The 19,272-nt window shown below is 35.3% G+C and overlaps 1 protein-coding gene across 3 annotated transcripts in view; it reads right to left on the reverse strand.

Moving 5' to 3' along the window:
• Positions 1 to 19,272, reverse strand: part of FSTL5 (follistatin like 5) — a 318,510-nt gene that overhangs the window by 269,000 nt on the left and 30,238 nt on the right. For 2 of the 3 annotated variants that reach the window (XM_075421651.1, XM_075421650.1), the window contains exon 3: positions 913 to 946. The exons of the other annotated variant lie outside the window; for it this stretch is intronic. In XM_075421651.1, coding sequence (XP_075277766.1) covers positions 913 to 946 — 34 coding nt within the window. The remainder of the gene's footprint in view (positions 1 to 912; positions 947 to 19,272) is intronic. 3 annotated transcript variants of the gene reach the window in all.

Below are 19,272 nucleotides of genomic sequence, written 5' to 3' on the forward strand. Positions count from 1 at the left end.
TGAGATTAATGAGTACTGTGATATACAAATAACTGAAATAAGAACAGCTAATTCAGGTGATGCATTTAAGCATTACTTCCTAAGGCATTAAAAAAGGTATAGGTTAGTCTGTCACTTTATTTCCTTCTCTCTTTGTAATCTTTAACTGGTATTATTTCTCCTTCTACCTTCCCTTTTTTCCTTTTTAAAATACCTGATAGCCTACCTCTGTAAGCAACTACAATATCAAGACAACAATCTTTGCCTCTATTACCAATTTTGCCTTTCATTGCTTGTTTACAAAATTTTTAACCAAGAGATTTAGGTGTTCTGTTTCTTAACAGACTTTATATTAGAAAGAAGCATGAAACCCACAGTTTGGGTTTCTGAAATCTTTTAATTTTCTTGATACAAGGCTGTTTCTTTAACCTGGGTATTCTATTTCTTGCATTGCTTAGCCACTGGCACAGAATAGGGTGCAGTGAAAGCATAAAAAAGTTGCATGTAAAACCCACAGATGACAGTAGTTTTGCAAGGCAGCCTACTAAGAGCATGATTCATTTGTGCATAATTTGGAATCACATCCAATTACTGATTTACTAAATGGAAAAGTAGAAGCTAAAGTGACAGTACTGATGTTTCACTGAAGTATAATAGGCATCCATGACCGAGGTCACAAACTTAGTGAGAAGCTGTGTAGCCCACCCCATCCAGACTACAGCAGTCAGCTTTGTTCATCTCCAGCAGAGGTAAAAAAAATAGTAGCTTATGCATTTGCTTTCCACATTTCATCTCCCTTTCCTGGATATATTTTTTTCTCATTTCATATATCAAAATATGCAATTTGTCTGGATAATTTTTTTTACCAACAATGGATGTTAGATTTCTGATAATTACAAGAATCTCCATGTTTTGAAAATAATTAGCACTTACCTTTATTTCTTGAGCTTTCCTGATTTTTTTCCTGCTGTAATTAAAAGTAGAAAAATATATTATTAACAGAATTAGTTACCACAAAAATCATAGACATACAGATCCAAAAAAGACTTAATCTAGTTCATAGTCCTTCCTGCTCCAAGGTAAAATCAGCTACGTATTGCCTGCTGCAGAAAGATTCCTATATAACATGTTTTTAAATTCCACTAGTATTTTTCACTTTTTTTTTTTCCACAGTGACAGTGAGTTAGTGCTGAAACACATTGTCCAGAGAAGTTGTCCAGTCTCTGTCACTTAACCTCTATCTTGAGAGATGCTCATAAGAGGACTGAACAAGACCCTGTACAACCTGATGTAATTTTGAAGTTCGATCTGCTTTAAGCAATGGGTTCAACAAGGCAACCGTAGGGGCCACTGTCAGCCTAAATTATTCCATGGGATGGAGAGAGTGTTGCAGACCCTTGTAAACCCTGGCGCAGTGCTGAACTGTCCTCATTTTTATCCTGAATGAAATTTTGCCAAAATCCCCTCAACCACTATTTCTTTTTTTATATTTTTCCTGACTTGCTTGCATCACAGAAATGAACACAGAAAACTTTTCAATGTTAAAGTAGAACAAAGTTACCTTCTCTTGGTTATCTTCCAGTCTTCTCCTTCTATTTTTGACAATTTTTTTAACATGCATTGTCTATATTCCAATATTCCAATTCAGAACAATCTAGAACTAAGAATTTTTTAAATATGTCAGTGCTTTCACTGCATCAGCAACACATAACATATACTGGCATATTTCAAAATAATATTTCCCTTCCAAAAAAGCCAGAATGACAAGTGACTCACAGTCAACTAGTTGTTCACTGTAACCCACCAAACTTTTCCCATAGCACTGTTACCTAGTTATTTCTCATTTTGGATTTTCTTTGAAACACTGCTGTATTATTTTTTTCTGTAAAAATGTCTTTAAAAATAACACATAAAATTTTTTGTAGGTAACAGGAAAATGTTCCTTTTCCTGAGGCAATATCACACAAAAATGGATGCAAACTTCCATGTTTCGAAAACAATCACCTGATAAAGCATCTGGATCTCTTTTTTGATTAAGTAGAGCAAGTCACTCTCACACCTACATCCAGAAGGCTAAACCCAAGCAAGCTGATCATGGAGAAGGAGTTTTTATATTTCCCATTATGCAAAAGTACCTATCTTTTACATCTCGAAGACTAAATTTGTACTTCTATTATACCTCAAAAAGTCTGTGTTTGAGACATTGGTCATATAAGTCTTTTAGTTATTATTTCTAATGATGAGGACCAGGAAAGGAAGGCAAAGATCAGGAGAGAAAATTAAGACAAGAGTTATCGCTGGGGTACTTAGCAACCCAAACCGTTCTATGACTGATCAGTATCACACCACCCACACACATGGTATGAAACAACTCATGAGCAGTTTAAAACCTCACAGTGGTAGATACTTCTTCCATGTTATAGTTAAAACAATAAGTGTTGTAAAATCATTATACATATGAATCTAGTTTTATTACTTAATTCACATGCTAAAATACTGAATGAAAATCCATTTGAAAATTAGTGGTATGTTTACACAGTAAATTTTTTTCAAAGCAGCATATTTTTCAAATGCTCTGCTTTCCATATCTACAATACTATGACAAGGTCTTACTAAAAAGCCCTATTTCTCTGCTTAGTATTAGTAGTAAAAACTCATTCATAAGAAAGAAACAAGTAAAATACACACTCAAATTGGAAAAAAAAAGAAAATAAAAGTCAACAAGTTCATTAATTTAATTTACTGAAGCAAACCACACCTAAAGTTGAAAGCTCTTCTGTTTATTCATTTTGCTTTCACTCTCTGACATGCATCTTGTTGTTTGCTTGGCAAACACTGACGAATTATTTCCCACTCCAGAACTAACTGCTTCCATAGCATGTCCTCCTAATTGAATTTTTAGGTTTATTTTATTTTCTGACAAGTTATTTCTTCAGAAATGCTGAAGTCCATATAACATGAAAGTTTGGAAGTATGTAACTCACGAAGTTTTCCTTAACAGCACACTTGGATGTAACTGCATATAGTCAGTAAACCTGTTGATAACAGAGTATACTGATTACAGTTCAGTACTAATTGCACTGTTTTTATTCTATGTACACCAAGGATTTGTTATTATGGTGCTCGTATCAGGTTCATTTAGAACATGTCCAGACTGTACATACAAGTCTACGGAAAGAAGCTAATGTCTACATCAATACACAGGTATTTTAATAGTATACGTTTCTATACCATGTTTCCAGTTACCATGCAAGCAATTTCAGAATAAGAGTTATTACCTATCTTTGTCTGATATAAAACAATATCAGCTGAAATTAATTCTGTATACACAAAGCTGTTTAACCACTTCCAAGGAGATTCGAAACTGATGAAAGGAATAAAGGTATAATCAATAATACAAAAGTATTTTATAATTCAGAGGGACATAGAAAAGTTTAGAAAGCATTAGCTTAAACGAGGCCATCTAATCTACAAACATATTGTTTCAACTTTTCTCACTTTGTAAAGTAATACGGGTAGTGATACAATATTTGTGTTTCCTGCAACCTGATCTTCCATATCTAATTCAGTGACTTTTTCTTGTTGCTTCAAAACAAAGGAGTGTGTCAAAACCTGTACCAATCTGGAAAGTACATTGTCAAAATTCTCCGCAGCTAAATTAAAAATACTCGTCAGATATTAAAAAAAAAAAAAAAGATTTAGAGCCAAGATTTAGATGCTAGCATTCAGATATTGCCATTTGTAGGCTTCATGAACACTATTTAGTCCCACAAAGCTGACTGGTCTTTTTTCCCTTCAGTTTGCAATTAGAAGAATGGATTTTTTTTTTTTTTCCAAACAAAGCTGCAAAGCCTATAATGTCTGCTGCTTACACTACAATAAGAAGATTCTGAAGACTTAATTCAAGCATTGATTACTAGATCAGAGTAGCCTTGCAGGAAAGTAATCTTCAAAATCAAACCTTGGGATCAAAGAAGAAGAGAAACATTCAAAAAGGCTGAGAAAGACTTTTTAGGGAGAAGAGAGTGCAACAATCTCGGCAAAGTTAGGAGAGGAAAGAAAAATGACTCAGATGAAATGTTAGAATTAAAAAAACAGGATTTTTTTAATGGAATATGTTAATATTTCAGTGACTCAAAAAAACAAGTTGCTAGGAAAGAAGACACTAGCTGAAAATACCTTTTTTTCTTTAGTATCTGTTTTATATCTTTAAATTCTTTAATTTCAGCTGAAGATTTCTGAGCAGCTTTGCATGACTTCATTTTCTCAAAAGACTCGAATATTAATTTTAAGTTGTCATTGACACTATTAAGAAAAAACTTTGCTAGCAGATCACAGACTGGCCTCAGTGTGATACGCCTTGTGCCATCAATGCCCTTGGTAGCAGCAAAGTGCATCCAGATAAAAAGAGAACTCTGTAAGCTGTGAGTTATTTCAAGATTAACCAGTGATTAGACTGGGTGTAGCATTGCTGAACTGTGAAATTAACCTTCTGCCTAGAGAAAGCCTGCCATAATATTTGCTTTTTCAACTGAAAACATAGTTAAAAACATAAAAAAAAAATTATACTAAAAGTGCATAAAATATAGATTCTTCCTTATTATTAGAAGTATATGAATTAATTTGTGTAGAAAGCCACTAAGAAGCAATGACTTATGTTAGTAAGTAAATGTTATAAGTATCTATAAATAGGAAAACTAAGTTCAGATACTCAGGGAAATAGGAACTGCTCTTCCTGGTGGGCAACAAAACAACTACATAAACCTCTCAGAGGACTGGAAAGTGAGAGAGGTAAACAAACAATTGTTCATCACGCAGATATTTCTACTTGCATTTGTACAGCATGCTAGGGTTTTGATGCTAGTTGGCCTCAAAATAAAAAAATTCTACCCATATGCTATTATAAAACCTGTAAATGTGCAAACATCACTGTATCAAGTAAAACATACTAATTCTGTATAAACATCGTGGTGTGGAGGAGTTAATAGACCTGCTTTTACACAGATTTATGTTATTTTTCTCCTGTATTGCATTATGATATATAAACAAAATATTTTCACCTCACTTGTTAACAATCAAAGAAATTATATGTTTACTGTCTAAATAACATTGGAATGATTACATGAACCACAATATTATATTGTGATCTATTGCTACAAGTAGGCAGAACAAATAGTCTTGCATCCCAGGATTTTTTATCTGCTTCAATACAGCAAAATACTTTTGAATTTAACAGTCTCCAACCAAATTAATCAGACAAGTTGCATGTTTTTGCATAGTTTTGTGTTGTATTGTATAGTATCAGCTGCATGAAATGGATCAATGCAGAACATATTAGAACTCTAAAGAAACCTTTCATTTGTGTCCAACAGACTGAATTCAATGTAAACTTTTCAATGCACAGTGGATGAAAGTGGAGAAAATGTCTATTTTTATGCTGTGTTTCTGAACTAAAAAAAGGTCACGGATGGCTCACCACATAAATTGCTATTCTGGCAAATCATAAGTTATAATCTATTAGCAACATATATTAAAATAGACTCTGTGAAAAGAAAAACCAGTTTAAATATACAGAGGAATGTTCTTGCAAGGTAAAAAGCACCTTTTCTTGTGCTATTTTCTTTTTGTCTTAACACACATAGTACCAATATCTCTTAAAACATGCTGACCTTTTGACAAGATAATTGATTAGAAATTGCACATTTGGTAACTAATGTAGGCATAATGCCAGATTTTATTTTAAAAAGGTGTTCAGATTAGCAGTAAGGGGAGTAGATCAGTTTGGTCAAAGGGGCTCCTAATGTACAGTGATTCCAAAGAAGGTACATAGCTATTTACAAAAAGACCAGTGCTGATCTGTAAAGTTAGATAATATTGTAGGACTAACAAAATCCACCAGCTATTTGAGAAACAGTAAAGCTAGTTTCTTAGCACCATTTAAATGACATGTGCATTCTGTTTGCGTTTCCCTTTTTGAAAGGAGAATAGTTGTTATCTATAAACCATGGATGTGGCACACAGAAAATATTGACTTCCACATAATTCTATGTTTTTAAAAGACAGGCTACACACTTGTGTCGCGTCTAGAACTCATCTCTCTGCCTGAATCATCTGCTGAGGATCTGGGTATGTATCAGCCAGAGTGGGCTAGTAATAAAGAAAAGGAGCCTTATTTCTTTCTTGCAGAACTTGAGCAGAGTCTCCTTTCCCACTGGCTATGTTCAAAAAGTAGATGCTGAATTAATGGAATTCTTAAAATAAACAAAGTGCTAATTAGTCTAAAACATATGGTAGATAGTCCTTGATATGTGACAAAAATTAAAATAATTTAATAAACATAAACCACTAATTACAGAAATTCTGATGAAAGAGGGAGTGCAAACTTCTTTGCTTGATTAACATTTTCTAATGAAAATTTATCATTAGTCGTATCATAAAGTATAGTTAAAATGCAGAAAATTAGTTTTGTGTTCATTACCTTTAATGTTCATTCTGCAGCCGTGGTACTTTGTTACTATATAGTAACTTTAAAAAAATAATTAAAAGAATAATTGTTACTAAATATAATATTTCGTTGAGAGAGGTACCAAGATAATTATTTCTACCATGTTGTTAAAACATATACAAGTTATGGTAGCTGAACAACATATTAGCTTATATTAATACAACAGTTTTAATTAAAAGAAATCGTATTATACATCTACAGAAACCTTTTATTCATGGATGAAATAGTAGCATGGTCATAGCCATAGCAAGCAAGAGCACATACAGCACAAGACAACTGGTAAACTGTTCTCAGAACTAATTTGATCAATGACATTATGCTGAACATTTATGTTTCAAAAACGTTTCACAGAATCAGACTTCATCAGACTCTCAGCAACTGCAGTACAATTGCAATTTAATCTAAAAATACATGCAAAACAGAAGCAAGAACATTTATATTTGCAAAGCTATTCTGTTAGGCAGCAGTAAACAAAGCCTTGTTTACTACAGTAAAGAAGAAAGAATGAGCAAAAAAGAGATCCATTTTCCAGTTCCTCTTGTCAAGGCACTATTTACTAGAGAAATTTGTCATTCAACGTTTGCACCAGAACTCTTGCACTGGTGTTCTGTATACATAGCTCAGTCTTGTTAGAGATTTCCACCATTTATGGCAGTAAATTCTGGGAAAATAACATGTCACAGGTTGGTCTTGTACCAATTAATGTGTCACGTGAATGTAAGATTGTGTGAAGGAAACAAGATGCAGAGCAAGGTAGCTAGGCAGAAATAAGGAAAAATAGAAAGCTGTTGAAATTCTTGGAATTAATGACATTCCCAGGATTGTATATTACTAGATTTTACAGTCTTGGAACAAGCCTTAGAGGCCTCTGGAAAAAACTGGAAATTCATGAACTCTTATGAAAGTATATCCCAACGGTATTTGGGAAGCCTATTTGGGAAAGTATATCCCAACAGTATTTGGGAAGCCTGGATACAAGAGCAAAAGATCTGTTTCATTAAAAACAAAACAACAACAAAAACCCAACCACAGAGGGGGTGGTGGGAGAAACTGAAATCTGCTGATTTGTTTCTTGGTTTGCTGATTTAGGTCCCTGAGGAATATGCAGAACAATCATGGCAGACCGAGGAAGGCGAGCATGAAGCAGTTGTTCCTTTTTGCATGCAGCAAATTACAATCCCTCAAAGCAAAGAGGAAGCAGAGAAGAAATAAAGTTCCATGTCATCTTGTCTGTACTTTTAAGGAAAACTATCTCCAGACTAGCCTTCAACAAAGCATGCGTTTTCTTCTGTCCACTTTCCATCCACAGAAGTTCTACACAAAGGCTAAATTTTTCTATTTAGGCATGTGTGACAGCAAACTGTATACATGTGTTGGCAGGGCATGTACTAGTCTTAAAGGCAGCCTCTGACCATGTAAAGCAGAACAGACAAAGCCTTTGTCCTCAAGGTGAAACAATTGCTCTGGGCTAAAGTTACAGTCTAACTCCTAATGCTCTTCAGCACCAGCTGCACGGAACTAGCTCGATGCGAATGTCACAGTAACATTGTGTACACCAAATAGATATCTGGGAACCCGATTGCGTTTTAGAAAATAAGAATTCTGTTCCAAAATTGCCAGAGAGAGAAAGGTTAATGCATTTTAAAAACATCTGTTCTTCTGGTAGAATTGCTTATGATCCGTGTGGACACATTTCCTAAAACTGCTGCCTGATGCGAAGAGACCTGGTGCAGGGACAGCAGCACCCTAGAGCCAGGCCTCTGTGCCCAGATTACTACTGCAGGTGAAAAGAAGCTGAGAAGTATTTTTGATTTTTATCATATCTTTGAATTCAAGGATTCTCATTTCACTAAATCATTACATTTTAGTAGGATTGTAAAGTTTTCTATTGTCTTGTTATTTCCTATGTAAGATCTTGTCCAAAAGTAATCTTAAGGATTCTATGGGCCCAATAAAACAGTAGGCAAAGGTCAAATATAGTCTTTCCTTCATTTTACTGAAGCAGAGAAGGGCCTGTTTTCCAAATTTTGTGTTACTTGATACGGAAAAATCAAAGAAAATCTTCACGGTGACTTTAAGAATCAATTCTTCCACGGGTTGTTACCCTTCTATACTTACACTGCTTTCATTAGGACAGTTGTCCTAAAATGACTGGCCACAGTTTTGAGCTGAATAGGAAAAAAAAAAAATCAAAGGAACAAGCATAGAAGCTTACTCTGGGTAAATTTTTTAGGCAGCTCACTCTTACAGAAATACAACATAACTAAGGTTCTGTTTCTTCGTACGGCAACTTCGTACTTTGTTCCTTGACGACAGACCAAATACATATTAAGTTTATAAGCAGTTTCATAGAACATGACAGAAAAAAGTTCTACCAATTTTATATGGCTGTGCAGTGCTGCTGTTTTTATAATGCTTTAATCATTAAAACACTTAATGCATGGTTTAAGTAGTGGAAGAAGTATATATTTGTACTTCAAAACATGTACCACTATGACTAAAACAGTTTATACACTGAAGACCGTATAAGCCAATTTATGTAGTCAAATCCAGGCTACAACTCTACTTAGCTAAGTTGGAGGAGCTATGGATGGTCCGTAAATGATATCTATAAAAAAGTATATTACTGCTATTTGTGCGTAATTTATATTAAACTTTAAATGCTCAGATCTCCAGTGCAGCATTACTTTCCCATGTATGGACACCATAAGATTTACTTTCTTCCAGCCTACCAAGAAAGAAATGAGATAACATAGGACAATTGTTAAGGTGCCGTAGACGGATATACTTATCCCATATCTCATAAACTAATCATATTCAGCATAAATCTTTATTTTGAAATTATCTGAGGGCACTCCAGATTTGAGTAGACATAGACGGAGGAGAGATAATGCTAAGAGGCAATATTTTAGCATAGCGAACTATCACTGGAAATTCTCAGAGACAGCACTTAACAGGTATTCTATTATCTTCTCCCTCATGTGATCTCCTGAAACTCCAGCTACCCTCACAATTACTGAAAAGTATTATATTTCCTTACAATACTGTGTTATTTTTTCACAAAAAAAAACCACACCCAACCCAGCACAGGCAGATTTTAGCTGCACAATTGCCATTGACATTGACGGGAGTAAGTTGCCCAAAACCCCTATTTGTTTGGGGAGTTTTTTTGGTTTGTTTGTGGTTTTTTTTTAAATTTCAGAGATGGTTTTTAAGTGTAATTTTATAAAGTGTAATTCTCCAAAAACCACATAATGTGTATTGCATTTTATTATTCACCCTGTCTGAGGCTCGTTCAGTTCTTATCTTTCCTCTGCAAATTTCTGTCTAGATGAAAGAAAATCTGCAGGAAGAATGACAATTAGAGTATAGACATGAGCATGTCAACATCATTTACCACCTTACAATCCAGGAATGCAAGTAATATTTAGTCGGTGTAAGGGCAAAATTATGGATAAAATTGTAGCGCATCTACGAGTACAGATTAAAACCAATACGCTGAGAAATTTCTAGGGATAATGTTTTATTTCTACCATTCATCTTACAAAGGAAAATAAGGTAGTGTTTCCAGGGAAGAGAAGCTTATGGTATGAATATTAATCGGTTGCATCTGCCCTTTTGTAAAGCGTCCATCTATATAGTTGAGGAATACATTCATTTTAGCCAGAGATTTGATGAAAGGTTATACTCTATTACCCACTGTGTGACATTCAGGAAACTAGAAAGTAAAATTAAGATGATTTTTTTTTCTATTGAATCTTAGACAATTCAAGATTAGCTCAGTATTTTATTGTTGAATTTCAACTGACTTTTCAAAATGAATCATGAAATAAAGCTATACACCCTATAGATTTATGAACAATTGGTTATAGCCTCCCTACTGTGAAATAGGCAGTGTATTGTAAAGCTTTTAGATATTTTCTGTTGGAAGTAAGTAGCTTTAAAAAAGATAAATATCTGCAAAGAGCTAACATAACAATTCACTAAATATCTGAAGTTCTAATCTAATTGACAATAGTTAGCTCCTTCTTTATATTAAAGGTATCTACTTTTCTTCACTGCCCTAGACTGATATTAGTAGACACTGCTAAAATAAGGCTTTTTAACAATAAACTGTTAATAACATCTTGCAAACGTTGCCTTATATCAGTTCAAAATTCCTGTCTGTTTCTTATTCTTTCCATTACCCTCCATTGTATTGACTTTGAAAATACAGCTATATTTTTTGAAAGTTTTGCACTTGGAAATCCACCAAGCTGCCATACCATTCCTTACTTGAACTTATGTTTCCTGGTAGCATCCACATTGACTACCAACTTCATTCTTATTTTTCTAGTGATATCACAGCTAATTAAACAAAGAAAATGTGTTACTTCACTTATATATGCTATTAACATTATTAAATAGAGGAAAGAGATGAGTACCAAAGCAAAGAGTTTCACTGCATTGTCTAGTGATAGAGTAGTCATCAGGAAGCAGTCAGTGGAAGAAGACAGATGTATCCAAATGACAAAAACTGTTCTTAACTAATTGTTAAGAATAAACGATCAAGGGAAATTATTTGACAATATTAAGGTACAGAAAGTATTTGAAGACTCAGTAATTTTTTTGAAAGGTATGATTTACTCATACCCCAGCTACAGAAGGAATGAAGGAATACAGAAATGAATGGGAGACCTTTATACAGAAAGTCAGACTGCCTAATGTAATGGTTTCCAAGATCTTTAAAAAAACCCACAAATTTATTTGCAATGGGATTGATCTTTCACAGTTTTTGGGATCAACTTATTTTAACACAGTAGTTGCTATTAATTTTAACATGCTTTTTATCTGGTAGAATTGTTACACCAAATGATATAACACCAAAATAATGTTAGATATACCAACAAAATAAAATAAATTCTAATAAGATAATGTAATATTAATTCTGTATTACTTGCAGAGTATAATCCTTAGGTAAGAGTAATAGAAATTAATAGCATTTCCATGAACCACTCTAGAGAATGGAAGATCGTGCTGTTCCCTCAGGAAGGTGATAGACCTTACTTCTCCTTAAAATTTGCACTGGAATTATAGGCTGCTTATTCCAGATTATATACCCAGAGTTATAGGCTATACATTAAAAAAAAATAACTGATAATTTTTGTTTGGTTTGTTTTCATAGCAAGAGGGGATGTAGCAGGAATAAGTTTGTTACATTTTTCTAGTTTCAGGATAATATTTTTTTACAATGCACTGAATAGGGGAATTCAATAGCAAAAAGTTATCTGACAGAATAAATAATGAACAGTACGTAGATGTTATTAATATCATACACTGGTTAAAGAAATATTTATTACTATTATACTTAGTTTATGTAAATGAATTGTTCATACATTGCATTGTTCATACATTATCTGAGTATTGACATGAATAGTATGTGTGGTACAATTAATAAAGTACATTAAATGAAAACTTCAAAATGCTGAAGAGCTAAAAAGACATGTCAAGTGAAACAATAATCTCTTGCTCATTTCTTGGATCACTTTCAATAAAGTCAATAAGCAATAATTTTTTATTATTAAAGTTCGGGAGACCTTTGTTTTAACTTTCATGTTGTAGGCTTTAACCTTCCATGTTCTTAAAAGCATTACAGCATAGTCATATCAATGCATAAGAATTGAAATAGACATAATTAAGACATCTTTTAATTAAGCTGTCCTTAGAGTCTCATTTTATTTGTATGTCAGGCCTGAGCAGAGCTACCAAATCCTTTAATGTTTACAAGGGGCATCTTAATGTTCAGCCCCATTATTTGAAAGGCAAATGAAACCAGTGTTTTGGAGTTGGGTATTTTTGCAGGTTGGTTTGGTTGGTTGGGGTTGTTTTCTTTTTGTTGTTGTTGCTGCTGCTACAGTTTGGTTTTATTTATGGAAAACAAATCTGAACCTGAAAGACATAATATTCCCTTAGCTTTTGGTTGAAAGGATTTGAGCATACTGATGTCATGTCCTTCTCTGGAAGATTTACCATGGAATCAGTTATCAGAAACAAACAGAATGCCCTGAGCTGGACTATTTATATGATCCCTCTGGAAAACATAAGAGGAAGAGTAAAAAATAAGATGTCATGACAACTACTGTAATCTGTGCAGAGTCACCCTACCAAGAACTGGAGGTATTTTAAGGTACGCGTAAGTGTATTTCAGTAACAAAGATCTACAAGGTAAGAGTACAGAAGTCTATGACACTTTTACTGATATTTTGCTTGTTAAACAAAATCTCAGAATGAGTTTTCCAGTTACAAAACTCCCAAAAGGAAAGGCTGCTGAAGGAAACTAAATAAAATATACCTAAACCTGACATACATATAGATCTATGATTCTTCCCATGATTCCCTTGCAAAGGTTTCAAATGAAAAAAATAAGCTGATCAGGAAACTAAGTGTTAGAGAAATAGCTTACATACTGTAATAGCAAATACTTTTACTGCAAGATAACAAAAGCCATCATTCACATGAAGTACAGATAAATTGTTTAACCCGACTTCTTGGTAACACGACATCAGCACAGTTGATACTGTAAAAGCAAAAGGTATAGCGGCATTTCATCAAATACGGTTTTATCCAAAACATATCAGAACTGTGCTCTCACTGCACATCACATTCTCAATAAAATTATCACAGTTCAGAATTGCTGCTGAAAAAACACCCTTGGACACATGAATGAAGAATAAAGAGTTTAAACTAGTGAGATATTTTCCTAGTGTTAAAAAGATAAGTTTTTTCTGAACTTGTTTCTCTACCACACATAGTACAGGACTGAAAGTCTTAAGGATGTTTTAAAAAACAGGTATTGAAAGAAGACATGGATGAGACACCTAATATTTGGGCAATCTAAATAGAGACAATTTAAATGGTGTCTACTTGTACACAAATACTGTACTTTAATTTTATACTAAAGCCCAATGTATTTAACAGTTTTCTTGCAAAACATTATTGCTGTGTGTCAATGCTGCATTTACTCAGTTGGGGATATATCACTATAAACCTAGTGGCCTTCTAGGATGGAATGACTACATCAGTGGACAAGGGAAGAGCTATGGATGCCATCTATCTGGAATTCTGAAAGGCCTTTGACATGGTCCCCTACAACATCCTTCTCTCTAAATTGGAGAGATATGGATTCATTGGGTGGACTGTTCAGGGGATGAGGAGTTGGTTGGAAGGTCACAGCCAGAGGGCAACGGTCAACAGCTCAATTTCCAAATGGAGATTGGTGACAAGTGGGGTCCCTCAGAGGTCTGTATTAGGACCAATGCTGTTTAATATCTTAATCAGTGACATAGAGAGTGGGATAGAGTGCACCCTCGGCAAGTTTGCAGACGATACCAAGCTGAGTGGCTTAGTCGACCCTTTGGAGGGATAGGATGCCATCCAGAGGGACCTGGACAAGCTCAAGAAATGCGCCTGCATGAACGTCATGAGATTCAACAAGGCCAAGCACAAGGTACTGCACATGGGTCAGGGCAACCCTCGCTATGAATACAGGCTAGGGATGAAGGGGTTGAGAACAGCCCTGCCAAGAAGGACTTGGGAGTACTGGTGGATGAGAAGCTCAACATGAGCCACTAACATGCACTCGCAGCCCAGAAGGTCAACCATATCCTGGGCTGTATCACAAGAAGCGTGGCCATCAGGTCGAGGGAGGTGATTCTGCTCCTCTGCTCTGGTGAGACCCCACCTAGAGTCCTGCATCCAGTTCTGGAGCCCGCAGCACAGGAAAGACATGGAGCTGTTGGAGCGGGTCCAGAGGAGGGCCACAAAAATGGTCAAGAGAGATGGAGCACCTCACTTGTGAGGAAAGGCTGAGAGAGTTTGGATTGTTCAGCCTGCAGAAGAGAAGGCTCCAGGGACACCTTATAGCAGCCTTTGAGTACCTGAAGGAGGCTTATAGGAAAGATGGGTACAAACATTTTAGTAGGCCCTACTGTTGTGACAGGAAAAGACATAATGGTTTTAAACTAAAAGAGGTTAGATTTAGACTAGATATAAGGAAGACTTTTTTTACTATAAGGGTGGTGAAACACTGGCACAAGTTGCCTAGAGAGGTGGTAGATGCCCCATCCCTAGAAACACTGAAGGTCAGGCTGGATGGGGCTGTGAGTAACCTGATCTAGTAAAAGATGTCCCTGCTCATTGCAGGTACATTGGACTAGATAATGTTTAAAGGTCCCTTCCAACCCAAAATATTCCATGATTCTATACTGTGTTTAAAACAAATATTTAAAGTAGATAAATAATTTCATTTAAAAATAAAAAATTACTGGGAAAAAGAAAGTGGAAAAGAAATAAAATATTTTGCTGATAGAAAAAAAGTTAAAAGGGATTGAATTATACACAGTGTAGTCTTGTGGACCTGAAGAATAAGAGACAGCAAGGAAGGCCTGGAACAGAGCCAGATCTCACAACCTAATTTAGCAACATGGACTTGAAGTATCTCTCATGATCTTAGAAATCCAAATTGCAAAAATTGGAGCAGAAGCAAAGCATCCCAAGTAATATATATAAAAATCTCTTCTGGATTTGCTTTAATACCACTATGATTGCAATTTGTGATGATGATTTGCCATTACAATAGAATAAGAAAAAATACACTCACCAAGAATCTCAAATAATAGCTGATATAAATTGCATTTGCATCAACTCTCAAACACCATAAAGGCCTCAAAACCATTGTCTTATCTATTCAGAGGCTAACTGCAAATCCTGTTCCTAGAAGGCAGCGTGAGAAGGCCAAGCTGAGTACTGTAGAAGATAATTACACTACCTCTGTATACCACTACTTTATTCTTTGTTGTCGAGCTGTCACATGAAATTAAAAAATCAATGTTAACCAAAAGCTAGATAATATATGTGGATCTCATCATCCCTCAAAATAATTGGGTCAGAGTAATCTTTTCCACACCAGTAATTTTCAGTAGCAGGAACACAGAAGGTAGGTACAGCAAGAGGTTCAGTGCAATGGTAAAGATACACCTTTTCGCCCTCGCTAGCCCCATAGACTGCATGACTAAAAGCTTACAGCTGGATGTTGCTAATGAGTTAGCAATGGAAGCATCGGCAGGCAGCTTGAAAGAAAAACTTCATACTTGTCTTAATTTCAGACTTTCTCATCCCTTCCACCCCCAGTGAATCACCAGTTGGAAGAAGGACTATAGAAGAAATTTTACAGAGATTTTACAAGCAATATTCCTAAAGTATTTCAGAAAAAAGTCTTAAGCAAGTAATGAGAGATCATGAAAATAACATGTTTAATTGATATCAGCTAATGAATATACAATGATTTTAATGGAACTTAAAAAAAATAGCCCTGCCTTTTGAATGCTATAGCCAACAGGAAAAAGCAGATTAGAATGCAGAATGTACTCCCTCTCCCTGAGAAAAGCAAAATAAAATTAAAAAGTTTCATAAACCTTCTTGACTACAGTCAGAGGAATGATTAAGGGTGGTGAAAACAAAAAGCAAGTCTTGTTACTTAAGTGAAATCCTGGAATTTGCATAGGACACAGATACTGTGTTCAAGGAGCCTTAGAAGCAAGAAAAATCTCTTGTTAACTCAGAGCTGAGAGCAGCATTGACATGCTCAGGAAAAGGTCTGTTCTTAGTCCTCAGAATTCAATGCTGCATCTTACTGCAACAGATTTCTTTACCCTCTCGCTAGGATAAAGGATTTTAGAGGATCAAATTTTATGACTTCTCAGATCCTGCAGGCAAACAGACTTTCCAGATAAACACTGTGAACTCTAAACCTCAGGTTGTTTGGAGACCAGACCACACAAGGAAAGCTCAGGCCGGTTTTAAGTCCTGAAGTAATACTTTCTGTGCATTTCTTTCTTGGCTATGATACCCTAAATGAACATAAAGTCACTGAAAACTCAGCCTGTCTGTATTTTACAGGCATTTCATTATAACACAGAATGTGCTATTAGTTGAGGGAGAATGTTTTATAACCTTTGGGCAAAAACCTAACTGCAGAACATGTATTCTATGCTTTGTGCTTGTACATTCAAATCTGTCTTTATTAAACCAGGAGAACATGCTTATGCCACTACGTGTTTTTTTCCGCTTGTTTTGTTTAATTCGAAGTCATTATTGCCTAAACACCTCTAAAATGACTTAATTCTGAGGCCTAAATTAATGAGAATCAGTTGAACTGCCTAACTTCACAGCAAAATGCAACAGTAAGAAGAGAAGGAGAGAAAGGGAGAGAGGCAGGTTTTTCCACAAGAAGTTAAAAGCTAAATTTTGGTCTGGAGGAATAACACAGACAACAGTGACTGCTGCACATCTGACTCTGATCCCCTTAGCCCTTTGGTAAAACAAGCCAAAATAAGGGCAAGCCTGGAAACAGTTTGAATCAGTATGACAAAATCAGTTGTTGGAAGTCCATGAAATCTGTTAAAAAAAAAAAAAAGCTGTACCCTCTGTACCCGCCTGCTCAGTTGGACAAAAAGCTCTGTCCTAATTGAAGTTTCTGCCCAGGCCGAATTCCAATTCGCTCGATTCTTCCATCTCCTTTACCCAGATTCCCCTGACCATTGCTCCTCCTCCTATCCCCACCCACTCTCCAGAGCTTGCTCTTTGTTAGGGATAAAAACCCTGACTATAGTGATAACTCCATCACATCAGAACTGGACCTCAGTAAAAGGTATGCAGGTGACGATGACTGCAGTAGCAATCTTCACTGATTGTCCTTAAAAACAAACTCCCTACCCAGAATGATACCACTAACAGTGAGGCATAGTGTTAATATTATTCCCCACTAAACCATGTGAGTCACCTGGCTTGCAGAGGAGGGTTGTGCGTGCATGCGTTAGACATACAGACTTGGCATGCTCTGGAATACACATATGAATGTACAGATTATATCCCATATTTCTGATTGTCTGACAGAGAATCAGAAACCAACGGCCAGCGTTCAGTTGGCTGCCACCTTCCTGTTTATACCTGGAAATCTCAGAGCGTACGTTTTTCTGATTGAAGATACTGCATAAACATTTCTCTCTGTCAGAGCCATACAAATTACAAGAAGAAAATTCATTAGGATGCTAGAAATATTTCCTAATGATTTCAGGTGGGAACTAGGTATTAATAAATTGCTTACAGTACTTCAGCAGCAATGCAAGAAGACTCCCAAATGAAAAGTCCCTTACAAACTTTCCCAGTGTTTTGACAAATGAAGAACTAAGGATTAACTTGCATAACAAGAAATTTACACACTCTTCAGACATAGCCTAACATTTTTCAGCATGACTGTGTAAGTGTAAGCCATGGCAGTTTAACAGCAGAAGGGAACTGGAAATAATATTTTCAGGAGTGATTTGTAATATTCTTTCTCTGTTCTAGTTCAAGGCAACTCAGTTCTTCCTGGTTTTGACTACTTCGTATATAAACCATGCAGTCAAACATTTGATCTTCGTGGCCATTATAATGACTATGTTAATGAACATGATTATAATTATAATTTGGGCCATAATTGTAACTTAGGTGTGAACTGCTGCAAGGTCTTAGAGGCATATTTTATAAGTTATTACAGATATTGTCAGAAAATTTCCAGAAAAATAAACCTAATACTTGAAAGTCAGCAGCTCATCGTAGGTACTGGATATTAAAAATTCCACTGTAATACTACAGAAGTTCCAACTAATATATAATGAAGTTCGAAAACTGTTCAAAGTAGAAACTTTTCATTAACACAGCATATGATAAATTAGAAAGTCTACTGAAGAATAATCTGTAAATTCCTACAGATCAAGTTAAACACACAAAAATGCATTTCTACATGTTAAGAAATTGCTGCATATTTAAATGGTATGCAGTGCAAAGTTGGAAAAATGGCAATATCCACAGCACTAGATGTAACTTTTGGTTAGTATCAAAACATGACAACTTCACATACCGTCTGATTGCTCTGGCTTTAGCCAAGGAAACCTGCAGTCTAGACTCAGAAGTTAGTTATGTATATACTTAAAGCATGTTTTACCATGATTTTCTGTACAGTTTTAACAAAAAAGTGGAATATTGGAGACTGAACAATTACGGTTTCAATTGTTAGTGAAAATGCTGGTTACTTAAAGGCAGCACAATTATTTTCAAAGGAAAAAAACTGGATGCAGGTTCTTACACATTGCAGAACTGAAGATTTCTATCAATAATACCAGTTCTCCTAGTTATTTCCACCACTGAAGAAGGATATGAGTTCCATGCAACTGTGGCATAAGAATTGCATGAGCTACATGTTCCTTTTCTATGTAAAGCAGTGTGAGAAATACCTTATAATTGTTAAAGGATCTGTCCTCATATTTAGTCTATTACAAACAATTTAAAAAAAAAAAGCAGAAAAAATCTATGGAAACCCAGAACACAGACAATGCCATAGGTGGAGAAGGATAATGATATATTTAAATATTTTTTTACTGGAAAAATATATGTTCATAGTCCTTTTCCAAATCCAACACAGATATACACAGAAACCCAAAAACTCGTGTAGGCAACTTCGTAACTGCAGGTTCTCTAATCTCTAAAGCAGAGCTTTACATAATTTTTTAGAGCTCCCTAAAAAGCCACGTGACTTAACTGGCAAAACATGCTGAGACTTCCTGTGATCTACCTGCATGGCTTGCTTTCCTCTGCAAACCAGATTCAACCCCCTTTAAAGCAGTGGGGTAAGTGATATTGTACTTTTTTCCACTATCACCACATTTAGATTTTCTAATAAGATTGTGTAAATATTTAAAAGAGATTTTAGA

Source organism: Opisthocomus hoazin, chromosome 5 (genome assembly GCF_030867145.1).
Source record: "Opisthocomus hoazin isolate bOpiHoa1 chromosome 5, bOpiHoa1.hap1, whole genome shotgun sequence".
NCBI lineage: Eukaryota > Metazoa > Chordata > Aves > Opisthocomiformes > Opisthocomidae > Opisthocomus > Opisthocomus hoazin.